Here is a 13,286-nt window from a genome sequence, read left to right on the forward strand (position 1 = left end):
ACATTTTTGAAATTAGGACACCTTTGCCAGTATAAATCTTGACTTGTGGCTACAGATGCAGTCTGAGAAATGTCCTTCCCCACAGGGGTTTGTGAGCTTTTAAGGGTTAAAACTCATTCTTGAAGACACAAGGAAAATGTTTGATATGTTCAAAATCAACTTTATTTTCCTTCTTTGACTTTCTGGGTAGTGACAACTCACGCTTACTTTGGTCTTGTTGACAGTCGTGCTGATGATAGGGATTTCAAATGAAGAAAAACAAAGAAAATGTGAGCCAGCAAAAAAGCAAGTGCAATAAAAGCGCCTTCCTCGACTCACGCTAAGATTGTAAAATTTGGTTATTGATGTTGCAACAGCAACTAATGTTATCTCCAAAGCCAACACTTTGGCAGATCATAACTATAAGCGAATCACACGATCCTGTAGGAAGAATTACTGACCAGTTCTTCTTGCTCCTAGTTGAGCGGTGGCTTTGGTCTCCGTAGCACTGACTGTAACGCAGAGCACTGGCTCTGTGCAGAGGTGACTAATATGTGTCACCAATTTCCTTGATGTAAAGCTTAAAACCTGCATTTTAGCCCGGGGTGCCAGACTATGACAAACAAGAACTAGAAGGAGGTAATGAATAAACATGGTGAGAATTTCAGCTGTAATCTGCCATCAGGTCCATCTTCCCCCACAAGCCTTGCAAACCCAATGAGCCGGGAACAGGCATGCTCCGTATACTGTCCCATCCTTCAGCCACATACCTAAGGTCTAATTGTCTGCTTGTCGTTAGGTTTATCACTTACGGTCTCTTGAGCCATTATTGGTCACAGAATTTTCTTGTTCAGTTCTTCAGCCTTCCGTCCATGCTGCACGTGACAGGACTTCCAGAAGGATACCAAAAAGATGATGAGGAGGAGGAACGTATTAATCACACGCTGGTGTCGGCTGTATCGCAGAATAGCAGTCGGTCCAGTGAGACGTGCCTCACAGGCATGTGTAATCTGCTAATTTAACCATTCCAGCGTGTGCTCACCCTCTCATCTCTTGCAAAATTAGATGCCCAGCTCCCAAACGAGGGGCTTCTTTTCCAGTTGGCAGCTGGTGAGTCCTGCAGTCTGTATGACTTATTTGCACCCTGTGTCATGTGCAGGCACTTCATTCGGGGTGAGTCTTAGGTTTTCCTGCTTATTTGCTCTAATCTGGAGAAGAAAACAGAGCTCCCTGGCAAGAGCATGATGCAGAAGCAGCTAAGCAGAGGAACGGTACGTGGCTGGTGTGACTCAGCGAGCGGTGAAGGCTCCAGCAAGTTCTGCCTGTTGGTGAGCGGTGGTTTGCTCTGGGGAGCAGATGTCTATCTCCCAGGCAACACGGCAGCTTGCAAAAAGTTGCCATCGAAATTCACTGTGGTTCCAGCCGTCTCTCGTCGATACAGGGTTTTGCAAACTTAGCTGCTCATGATCTCTTATAGGCCTCATGCTCACAGCTGCAGTTCACAAGTGGAGTATCTCCCTGCTTTGGGAACCAGACCATCTTAAATAAAGCCCACGCAGATAATTATTTTGCATTTCTCCCATAGGTGCTTCCTTCTCGTGTTCCAGAAAGTCCACGTTCTTGGTTCTTTGCTCCTCTGTTGCTTCCAGCTCTCCTCCCAGCAAGGGAGATGGAGAGGAATGTGATAAGCCACTTGGCTGGTTAATGAGATCAGTTCCCTGTCTAAACGAGGGGTTCTTGTACGCTGGGTTCATTTGCCAGTCCTGGTATCTCCCTCAAGTTGTCTGTCTGCTTCTGGCTCACCTGGGGACCTGATTTGAGTTGCGCCTACTTTTCCCGTTGTGCCAAGTCACCTCGGTCGTCGAGGCCATGCGCGGACCAGAAGCTGCCTCTGGATGGCAAGGCTGGAGAGCTACGTGAGGCTGTGATTTGGCTGGGAAAACGGAACTTAAATAACACCCGGTGCCTCACATTGCAGGCTACAACTGTGTAGTCATTTCAGAGAAAGTAGCGGGAGATTTTTCTCTCCCTAATTTATGTCTCTCCTGCATATGGCTTCTATGGAGTTGCTAATGTTACAGACAGATGGGTTGGCATTTTACTAGACAGAACACATGGGCTAGATGTTGTTAATGCTTGTTAGCTACTCACTCTGCAGCTTGACCAGTCCAATACGGTCAACTCGCAGATGGTTGGAAAGCTGCAGCCTGGGTGCTGGAGCGATCCAGCTCTGCCGCACGTGGTTGTGACAGCAGTTGGGATAACGTGTGTTTGGCTGCTTTTTCTGAAGAGCTTCGTTGCAGGTCAGAGATGCCTGTGGCTGGGGGGGTCAGCACAGCTTCCCCGTATGTCAAGGAAAGACACTGATTTGTAAAGATCCTGAGGCTTTTAATAAGGTATTGGCTTTAAAGGCTTCATTTCACGGTTTGAATTTTTTTAGAATGGGGTTGGAAAAATTCTGTGAGCCCTGTGCCTTGCTCTCGTCTACACTCCTTAAAGGTTGATGTTTATAAGCATACTTGGCGGTGAACATTATTTAGCAGTCCAGAGGCCTGTTAAAAAGTTGTAATTTAGGATCTCGAGCTCTGACTTACAGCCGGCTTCCAGTTTTAGTCTAGAGTGGACATCCCATGCAATTTTCCTTTCTGTGTGATGTGAGTAGTCTGCCGTGATTTAGTCTCACCAGTCTTGTATTCAGCTGAACCATTTTGGGGTGTCACCTCAACAAATCTCCACAGGGTCAGTCTCCTTGATAGTTGGTTTGGAGATCCCCATCAGAATCTGTGGGTGCAAAACTAGATGCTATGGGTGAATCATTTCTGTTACCCTCTTCCCTCTTTGACAATACTGATGTTCAATTTACAGTGTAATGATGGGAGGCTGAATGCATCCTACAGATGAGATGGGGAATTTTAGTTTCAATACTTGTCCTTTAAAACTCTCAAAGCACTTTTGGAAAATGCATGGGTATTAATCCACACTGAGCAGTAGTTCTTCAAACCTATGATTTAAATTGGATATATTTGTCTCTGTCTGTCCTGAACTGTTGAGTAACATTATTGCACCCTGATAATAGCTGTCACATTTTACCCCGGGGGTTGCTCCTCAGTGATAGGTGAAATCACAGCAGTTCAAAGACCTGTCTTCCAGGATGAAAAGCTCTATAGGAATATTCAGATATAAAATAGTAATAGTATGAATCAAAAAATATGCTTCCCTTATTTTAAAGCCTTTGATCTTATTTTTATGGCATCACATTTGACAGTCTAAAGGGCATTAACCTGTAGGAGAAACCTTTTGAGAGAAGATGCTGACTTGCCCTCCACTGCGAAGAGCACCGTCCCCCAGGATTAACACCAACTGGTTTTCCCCATCGAGAGGAGTGCAGGTGCTTCAGCGCGTGTCCATGCTCTTTTTTACATTGTTCATCTTTTTACATCGGGTGCGGGAGAGCTCAGATCAAAACACGTAGCTGTAGGGAGAAACTCCCTGCTCTGCAATACGCCCCGCTCTGCATTTCTGTGCTGCTGAGCTGGTGCAGCATCCAGGACCCCATCACTTCTGTCGCTTGTGTGGATGGTGCCTGGGTCTTGTTTCTGATTAAGATGGAAGAATATGAGCTGACGTCTTGTGCGGAAGACATTGTGGGACTGTGGTTCATCTCAATGTTGAATAATAAGAAAGAGAAAGGAAATGTTTGCTATAAATCTAAGTGCATGCAGGGCTTTTTCTCACTTATCCCACCCCGGCTTTCAATTTTCTTCTTGGCATTGCCAGGCGCTTGCTTTTCTTTGCTCAGCAGCTAAAAGTAGCTTTTTCATTACATTTCCTGGAAGGCCCTTTACAGGCATCCATCCCTCTCTGCCTCATAAATTCACTTTATATAGCAAGCTGGTGACACGGAGGTCAGAGGTCTTGGCAAGAAGCAATTATTATAAAGAAGTACTCTTCCTCTTTTGGGTTACAAAGAGGATATTAAAGGGGAGAAAAACTTTGCTGCAGACAAGGAACGGTCATTTGTGAAAGGTAGGTGACGTGATTGATGAAGAGCTGCACATCCTGCGAGAGCTACCTTGGGCAGGCATCCTGTCAGGCCAGCTGAAACCTACCCATTACCACGAAAAAAGGAGGAGGAAACCAGTAAACAGTTTACTAAATAACCTCATAAATATTTCCAGCCGTAAGCACATGTTGTGGTACAATTTGGTTTTTTTGGTTCTTTTTAATATTTCTCTAATTTTAAATGAGCAGCCTCTAATTAAAGTGATTTAGTGGCTACCTGGGGACCTGGTATTTGAGCAGTGCGTGATGCTTAGGAGAGATTGATTGGTGAGGCGTAACTCAATTGGGGGATTTTCATAATGATATCATCACCCGAGAGAGACAAGTTTGAGCAATTAGATCGCAAAACCTCGTGTTTGGGTTGTTATAACTTCAGCAGGCAGTTTCCACATGTGCATACACACTTTCCCTGGATATTTGCTAGGCACTCTAGTTTTTTGGCTGGCTCTGTGCTTGGTGGGCACGTCCCTGTCCAGAGTGACCCGTAGTGGTGATCTATCAGCTTTGCAGACCCGGGAAAAGGGTGCCAGCCCACTTGGCATCTGTGCATCCCCCCTCAAGATCCGCACGTGGACAAGGTGGCCTTTGACATTTAGAAAAATCGCGGCATCCAAAGCAAGAGGCGGAAACAAAAGGATTTTCTCATTTAAAGGTCAGAGCCAGCAGCTTCTTAAAAGATATTTTCAGATAGGTTTGTTGGGCTGTGACAGGGTTTGTGTGTAGCAGTGGTTGTTGAGGAAGGCGGTGGGTGCCGCGGGGAAGGCGTCAGAGGGAGGCAAGGGGCCTCAGGACCACCAACGTGCCCAAGACTGTGGTGCACATGTGATAGCACTGCGGAGGTTTCGGGAGGTGATCAGGCGGCACAGCTGACCCTGAGGACTTCTGCTGATGGGGAAAGGTGTTGGGGAAGAGGGAGTGACTGTCCCACACGACGAGGAGGTCTGAGGGATTCAAATGATGAAGGCAGTTGCCAAAGGGATCGATCTGGTGGGGAGATGCGCGTAACCCATGTCAGAGTAGGCTTCGAGGTGGGGTGGGGAGCACCTCAAGGACAAGGGAAACAGCAGTAAGAACTGGGGCAGGGAGAGGAGAGCATGGCCACAGCATGGTCTGTAACACCAGAGGCCTGTGGACCTGAATGGAGCAGGGAGAAGCTCTGCATAGAGTCTCGGATGTGACGCTGTCTTGCCCCAGCCCTCGGCACGCACAGGGCTGTTTGCTGTGTGTATTCAGAGCAGTCGTGCATAGGGACGCAGCGCAGACAGTGATTTATGGCAAGAGCATAGCAGATGAGATGGAGCCTCCACGATACATTCGCTGGGTAAATGTCACTGGGCAATGATTCACGTGCTCGTTTTGACCCCTAATACATCTTAGCCTTGAAAAGTACCGTCTGCTGTAGAGCATGGCTGAGCGGCATCTGCAAAACAAAGTCTTGTGACTGTGCCAAGGGGTGGAAAGCCACTCCGGCATCCCTGCCAAAGTCCTAGACATCACCCTTCCTCACGCTGAGGTGTTTGAATTGGGATTCCCAAGCTGAGCCACCGCTCTTGCCTGCTGCGCCTGGCACAAAGCTCCACCATCACTGTGGAGAGCTTGCCAAAAACCATTTGGAAACTCCACCTGCGTCACTTGGGGGGGGGGGGTGGTGTTTGAAGATGCAGGAGCACACATCCTGCATGCATCGCACCCCCCACAGGCAGTTGTGCTTTTTTGGTGTGGAAATTGGAGGCAGAATGTCCCCTCTTCATAGGATCATGGAACAGCCTAGGCTGGAAGGGACCTTGGAAGAACATCTGGTCCAACCTTTCACGGGAAAGGGAGCCTAGGTGAGATTATCAGGTTCTATTAAATCCTGAAACCCTCTTCTCCCTTTTTCCGCGTTTCTACCCCATGTTTTCTCATGATACCACATCCCCATGTCAGCCTTCTCCTTGGCGCGTGCAAGCACCCCTCTTTTCGATACGAAGCAGCCTTTGCATGATTAAAGTTACACTGCATGCCAGTTTATAGCTGATGGCACTTCTGGAGCCAGAGTTAGGGAATCCATTGGTTTCTAGCTACCAAAATATGTCAGAGAGAAGAGGAAAAGGGCATACAAGAAACTAAAAAATTGGTGTGTCTAGTTCCGAGTGCACTTCTGAACCATGTGTTAGCTTGTAAATGAAGGAGACACTGCCACACTTTTGACGTAGCTGCCTCTCAGCTGGTGGAACAAGCAGAGACGTAAATGCTAGGACTTGGCTTGCAGGGAGCGTTCCTGTGCAACAGCAGTATGGGGACAACGAGCCATTGCAGCAGAACCAGTGCAGTCAGAAGCCCTGTATCTGTTACGTTGAAGTGACAACAGTTGAGAGAACCTCCTTTATGCTCCATATGTTGCAGCATTACCAGCCCAGTCTGGCCAGCTGCAGGCCCTTCCCCCAGCAGGGACGTCTGGGAGTGCCTATAGCTCCTATGCATCTTCTGCATTCTCTGCTCCTTGCCGAGATGGTCCCTGTTGGAGAGAAGAGCTCGCTTTTCTACCACGCTGGTGGTTATTTGAGAGACTTTTATGTGTATATCTAAACTCTAAAGCTTGAATAATTTACCAATTTCCAGGGTTAAGAGGAAGATTTATGATGTTTCCTTCTGGCAGGCGGCAGCTGATCTTGATTCTCGTGGAAAAACAATTCTACTAACGGCTCCATTCTCTGAGCAGATCCAGGAGCAGCTACTGCAAGTTTACGTCTCCATGTGGTAAATAGACCTGTCGTCTTGTGTTTTACAATATAGCGAAATCTGCCCACTGATCTGGTTGCTCCATGGGGCAGCAGAACCTGCGAGGAGCAAAACGGGGTATCACCCTTCAAATCTACGGCAGGAATCGCATCCCCCCACCAGCAGAACCGAGCGTGCGGTAACATGGGGCCAAGATTGATTTCCATTGCTTTTCTAGAAAAGGTCCCGATAGGCCTTAAATCAGACTGAACTGGCAACGGAGCTTAGCAAGAGCTGGAATCTTTCCTTTTGCAAGTATTTGAGATCTGAATAAAACATAACATAGACCTGAATCTCAGTAGTTTAGTGAGCCAGGCAGATTTTTTTTTTCCCCATGAATTAGAAGAAACCAATATAAGGTCTACGTAAAGAGTACCTGTGAGATGATATTCTCGTAGTACTTAGCTTCAGCATCCCAGGCTGCTCTGTGCTCAGGGAAGCTGGGGGCGCGGGGGGAATATTTGCATCTCTAGTGAAGCGCTGCGCTTGGCTGGCTCAGTGCAGTGGGGAAGGGGGAAGTGGTGGTGGTCCCCAAAGTCTTCTCTTGCATTGACTCCTCCGTGCATTGACTACGGGGCGGATCGGGCTACTCACAGGCTCAGCTTTTCCTTTGATCCCGTGTATTTGGTTTGACTCTAAATCTTAATGCTTCTTCCTTCCCACTTGTCTTTAAAAGCAACAACACACTACAGTGATGTAGCTCTGAGTAAAACACGGGGCGCAGAGCGGTTAGGGCTGGGTTTGAATACACTCTGGTCTCTCTTGCCCCATTCCCACTCATGGACTGTCCCCATGGATCAGGGACACTTGTTTAGGTTCCTCAGTTTCATATTTTCTTCCTAGATGGGCTCGGGTGGGTTTTGGCTTCATCTAAACTTAGAATTCCTGGGGATGCATCACTGAGGTGAATGGCGATTGCATTACATGGAGCATGTCATGAATAGTTGTTATGTGCTCTCACCTGCAAGTTCCTGTTAGCAGGGGTTGTGTCCAGGAGGGTTTTTTTGAGGTTTGAGAATTTTTTTTTTAAAACTTTAAAAATTGATTAAAAATGAGTGGAGAGAGTCCTAGCTATGAACTGCGAGGAGGAGGACTCGAGCGCCCTTACAGCTTCAAACCACTGGAAATTTCAGCTTTGTATCTTTCATAAATCTGTTTTTTAGAGCTAGAGTCGCAGGTACGCGCCGCATTGATCCAAAACGGTATGAAACAACCAGAGCCTGCAGCGTTCATTCAGCAGAGCATCCCCTCCAGCGTCCCCTCGCTCCCGCACACCCTCCACACCCCCCGCCTTGTCGTGATCCCCTGCTCGCTCCCGCTCCCACGCCACCCACCCTGGCGCTTCCTTCTCTGCCTGCGGCTCGCCGGGTGCACCAGGCAGGGTGCAGACTGCCATTTGAAAAGAAATCCTGTGAATTAATGGGAACATATTGCTATTATTTCATATAATCACTTTATTTGTAAAGCACATGCTGCAAAGGTACTCCTGCTGTTGAACTCAAAGCAACAAATCTATCTATATATCCCAGTCTATACCACATTATGAACAGATGGGTGAAGAAAAAAAAGCAATAAAAACAAGTAATAAGAAAGGTAACAATAATAGCAATTTTAAAACACTCCCAGAAAAAAAAAAATCTAAATTCTTTTTTTTAAAAGCAATGTGAGATTGAATGAACTGAACTGCAAGTGCATCCATCCTCAAAGTCAGCATGTAAACATCTCCCGGCAGAGGAAGAATTGCCTTTTTTCCAAGTGGCTGCCTTCTTGCCTTGTTCCTGTTGCAGCAGAGATCATAAGAAACCTGGGTGAGATGTCTGGGTTTTGGAAGCTTTTTGAGTTTTTCTGATTTTATTTTTTTTTGAGTTCCTGGGGAGAGGAAGACAACAGCAGGGAAGACGGTGCCTCTCTTGACCATCCAACAACTGAGAGAAACCACGGTCCCGTTGAACGCAGTGGGAAATAAGTCTTCTGAGAAGCACGTATTTGTTCACATAACTTTCTCTGAACGTTATTCTTCTGCCTCTGCCGAAGGAGGAAACTTTGGTTGTGAGGAATAGTAGAGACAACTTACCATTAATCTCATAAAAAAGAAATTATTCAAATATAGCCTTCACCCGCAACACCACTGAGCTCAAAGTAGAGGGGAAATTTAAAACGTTTATGTTACTCTGTTTCCGAGATCATAAACCACAAGCAAATGGTCTGGCACTGGATGCTAAATTTCTTAAGCAACTTGCTTTAATTAATTAAACTAGTAAACCAATTAATGGTTTTACTTGTAAATTCTTAGAAAATTAATTCTGTGCCCAAAGAGTGTTTTAAATCTGCGAAGGAGGCAGTGTGTGTTTCATACAGAGCTTGAATTCCCATTTTAGATGAATCCAATCCAGTGCTGACTTTGGAGACACGAGCAATGCATGCATAATACTCGGACCTTCCTCCGAAACCGGCGCTTCCCATCAGCCGAATCCAGCGGGGGGAACTGCAAAACAAAACCTGTGCTGCTTTCACCGCATCCAGCCCGCGTACCAGCTCCTCGCTATGCTGCGGCCTCGTGTCGCGCCCCTGGCTTTACGTGGACTGCGGATGTACGTCCCTCCCTGCGCCTCCACCTGCTTTCCTCATCTGCCATCTCTGCTCTCTTCCCACTTCGCCTCTTTAATCTGACCCAGCGGTACATCGGATGGGTAGAAAGCAAGGCGGGTAGCTCCAGTAAGGAGCTGATTAAAGCCCTGAACATCCTTTGGAGTTGCTGAAAAACAACCAAACCAAAGTGGAGGAGATTTAAGCAAAAGCTAATTTACTTTTCCACCTGGAAACCTTGTTTAGATTCCCTGCCTGGCTCAGGGGTGACGGGGGCATCCTCGGTACCTTGTGCTCTTCACAATCTAAAGTGACACATACATGAAAAGTTCATAATCAAATGTATCCAGGCTACTGAGAACATGAAATCAGAAACTAGCGGGTTCCCCGGGGCTCTCGGCGGTTATCGCTTCCCTTCTCTCCCAGCAGGTAAAGCCACGTTTTCCCTTCACATGGCAATCCTCTGCTCTGGCTCTTGGCATCCCTGCACTGGGCTGGGGGTCTGCCCGCCCCGGGGGGATGCCGGCTTGGCCCGGCGCTGCCCCGCCTCAGCTCCGAGGGGAAGCAGAGCTGCAGAGCAATTAGGAACGGGAGCATTTTGAGGAGGAAAAGGGCAGGGGAAAAAATTAGCATTTGCGCTGTGATGTTTTTGCTGTTTATTAATAAACAAGCAGCTTTCGTGTCTCCGGGGGCAGGAGAGGCTTCAAGCATTCCTTATTTCTTGTGCATTTAGGGGTTTTTTTTTGCTTGTTTTATATGTTACAGGAGATTTGTAATGTCTTCCCACATGTTGAGTTTCCTTATTTTCATGAGAGCATCACTGGAATAATTCCTCTGGAGCTCTCGGCTATGCGCTGCCGGGCTGATTTAAACATCCAGAAACACTTTAGGAATGCGGCGTGGATCAGCAGCTCGTTGGGAAGGAGTCGTGTTAATTACAAACAGGTCTGCTTCCTCCTACAGAAGTGGAATGACTTCAGGGATAAGTGTTTTTTATGGAGGCAACACCCTTGCATGTACCTCCTGCCACCCGAGACCTGGGTGGTGGTGACAATGGTGACCCCGATGTGGGCACCCCGGTTCTGCGCCAGCGACAGAGCCTGGCCCCCAGGGTAACGCGTCGTGGTTACAGGCAGATTACAGGAGGCTCCAGGGCGATGGCGATGTCGATGGCTCTCCCCTGCATCACAGGAGGTGAATTAAAACCCTGCTGTATTAACGGGCTTGTTCTTCTTTCCTCTCAGGCCTCCAGCTCCTCCGGTGGAAAAATGCAGCTTCTGGAAACCGAGTTCTCACGAACCATCCGGGAGCTCATCGAACTCCACTTGCTTCGCCAGGACAGCATCCCGGCCTTCCTCAGCGCCCTCACCCTCGACCTCTTCAGCCGCCAGACCATCGCTTAGCATCCCGCCACCAGCCAGGTGTGGAGCACTCCTGGGCAGGACACTTGAGGTAGCCAGGACAAATTCTTCCCTCCCACCCTTAATTTGTGGCATTGGGTTGCTTCTGTTTTGCAGGGAACTCCTCCTTTCCCTTCCTTTCATGCTGAATCCCAAACTGCCCTGGTTCCTCTGAAAAGCATCATTTCCCTCCTGTGGGAGGGCAAGCCTAGCTCCGTCCCAGGGCTTTCCTGTGCCAGGACCCAAATCCTTACCTTTAAACTGGGAAAGGTGTCCATCACTGCCCAGACTGTCTCAGCATCTCTCTGGGAATATGGTGGGAACTGCTGGTTTGAGGAGCCACAGCATCACCGTTCACAGCTTTTCCCAAAAGGATCCCCCAAATCTGGGCCCCAGCAGAGATGAACCTTGTGGGAGGCTGGTGCTTCCTGCCCCTGTGGTTGTCCTCTCCTAATGGGAGCCAAGGGCTTGGTCCCTGTCCTCAGGGATCTGGGGAACTATCAGTCATGAGTAGCAGGTTCTTTGTGGATACCTCCTGCTCTTGCAAACAGCTCATCACTCAACAGGGTTGAAATTATTTTCAAGATATCAAATTACCTGAGTCTGCCATCACTCGGCAGACAAGCACAAGCATAAATGGCCATTTGAAGACCCCATACCTGTGTTGACACCTCTGTGTTGTGTGGGTTTTGTTCCTCACCGAGACTCTTGGGCTCTTGGTTATCTCAGAACTGCAGAAGGTGGGAGGAAGCTCCTTGGGGTGTGCTCATTGCTGCTGGCATTAGCCTGCTGCCTGCCACCAGGCTGTGGGTACCTCCTCACCTTGCTGGGGGTCTCCCTCGTCCTCTCCTGCGTGGAGGACTGGGCATCCCCTGAAGTCTGAAATTTTGCGTTCCAATGGATATAGCTCTTCTGTCGTAAGAATAAAGCGTCACTTCCCAAACTGGATGTATGACTCCTTTATTTGGGATATACACTGTGCTCCCCCTGTGCTCTCCCACATGTAAGTCGTGATAACAAATCGTCCATCGGTGGTCTGATGCTGGTACTGCTTTGAGAAGGGAGGACATCATTATCTCAGTTTTTTCAGGCAAGTCTCATTTGTGCTGTAAACCAGATTAGGTTGTTATGAACTTCTGTGTATATTGATTTCCTCTTGATATGAGCAGGAACATACTTCCTAAGCTTGGAGAGATGGTAGCAGTGAGCAGGCTAGAAAGTTAGCTTCAATGCTCACAGTGGCTGCAGGGTTGGCCATGCATGCTGGAGTCACTCTGGGACCTGTCGATGTGTCTACAGGCACAGAAAACAGCTGATCAGAGGTGGAGGGACAAGCGCGTGCGCTGGGGAGGCTGCAGCCCCCAGGTCCCCAACCTTCCTCTCCGCAGGGTTTGCAGGGAAGTGCAATAGCAAAAGTTTGGCATTTTCTCTTCTGCTTGAAGAAGTCCTGGTGGAAGATGAATTGCCTGGCATGCTGTGCCAGGGGAACGCTGCCTGATTCATATGCACGACGTGGCACTGAGAGTCGCCTTCCTCAGTCATGGGGAAAATGAATCATGACGTCAGCCGCATTCGGCTCCGCCAACACAATAGCGGATCCTGGCTGCCTCTGAAAATTTTTCTCCTGGCTCCTCGCAGGAGAAATGAAGTAATTAATAAGTTTACAATAAACCCTCTATCTTAGCAAAACACGGGTGAGTCGAGAAGCGATGCTGGAGAGTGACAAGGGAAAACACGTTCTGCCCATTGGAAAGTTGCCTCCCAAGAGTGAAAGGATAATAAGTTGGGGTAGAAAACACAGCAGTCTTCTGAGATGGCTTTGGTGGGGAGGAGAGACAGGTGAATTACTGCTCTGCACCCCGTTCTCCCAGCAAGACTGATTTGTTCAACTAAGCGTAACACGGCAGCACGGCTGGGAGAGGTGTGTTGTGAGGATGGGTGCTTGGCTGGATGCGCTGGCGTGGTGCGGCACCTGGTCCTGCTCATGGCTTGGGAAGCTGCTGGGGTAACTGAGCATCCCTGCCCCGCTCGTGGTGTTACGCTGTTGCACAGCGAGCAGGCTTGGGCGCTACGAAAAACTGGGACTTTTGGGAAGCTTGGCTGCTCACTGGTGGAGGCCTGGGAGCATTCAAGTGGAAGTGTGACCATTGCAGAGCCACCTGGGCCACCCATGGGACACGGGCTTGCGGTTGGGCATGGGGAAGAGGAGCCGAAACTCCCCAGTTTCCAGCTCCAACACCGCATTCAGGATGAAGCCCCAAACAGATGGCTGTACCCTGCCGCCACGGCAGCTCCCATCTCTGCCACCGTCATTATACTGCTCGTCTCAGCCGTGACGGAGCTGCGAGGAATAACTGCGACACTGCATTTCGCAGTGATTGCTCCTTCCATGCTGAGCTACATGGGGCTCGGCAGCCCGTCGCGGGGCCCTGCCACCGTGTTCACCGCCCCCCGCATCCCCCCTCCATGGGGCAGCCCCCAGGGCAGTGCAAACAGAGA

General features: G+C 48.7%; 1 protein-coding gene across 1 annotated transcript in view; it reads left to right on the forward strand.

The window, feature by feature from the left end:
- Nucleotides 1–10,934, forward strand: part of MAD1L1 (mitotic arrest deficient 1 like 1) — a 370,458-nt gene extending 359,524 nt beyond the window's left edge. The window contains exon 18 of the mRNA XM_075767524.1: nucleotides 10,632–10,934. Coding sequence (XP_075623639.1) covers nucleotides 10,632–10,790 — 159 coding nt within the window. The 3' untranslated portion in view covers nucleotides 10,791–10,934. The remainder of the gene's footprint in view (nucleotides 1–10,631) is intronic.
- The last annotated feature ends 2,352 nt before the right edge of the window (nucleotides 10,935–13,286 follow it).

The sequence above is a fragment of the Balearica regulorum genome, chromosome 15 (assembly GCF_011004875.1).
Source record: "Balearica regulorum gibbericeps isolate bBalReg1 chromosome 15, bBalReg1.pri, whole genome shotgun sequence".
In the NCBI taxonomy this organism is placed as follows: Eukaryota; Metazoa; Chordata; class Aves; order Gruiformes; family Gruidae; genus Balearica; species Balearica regulorum.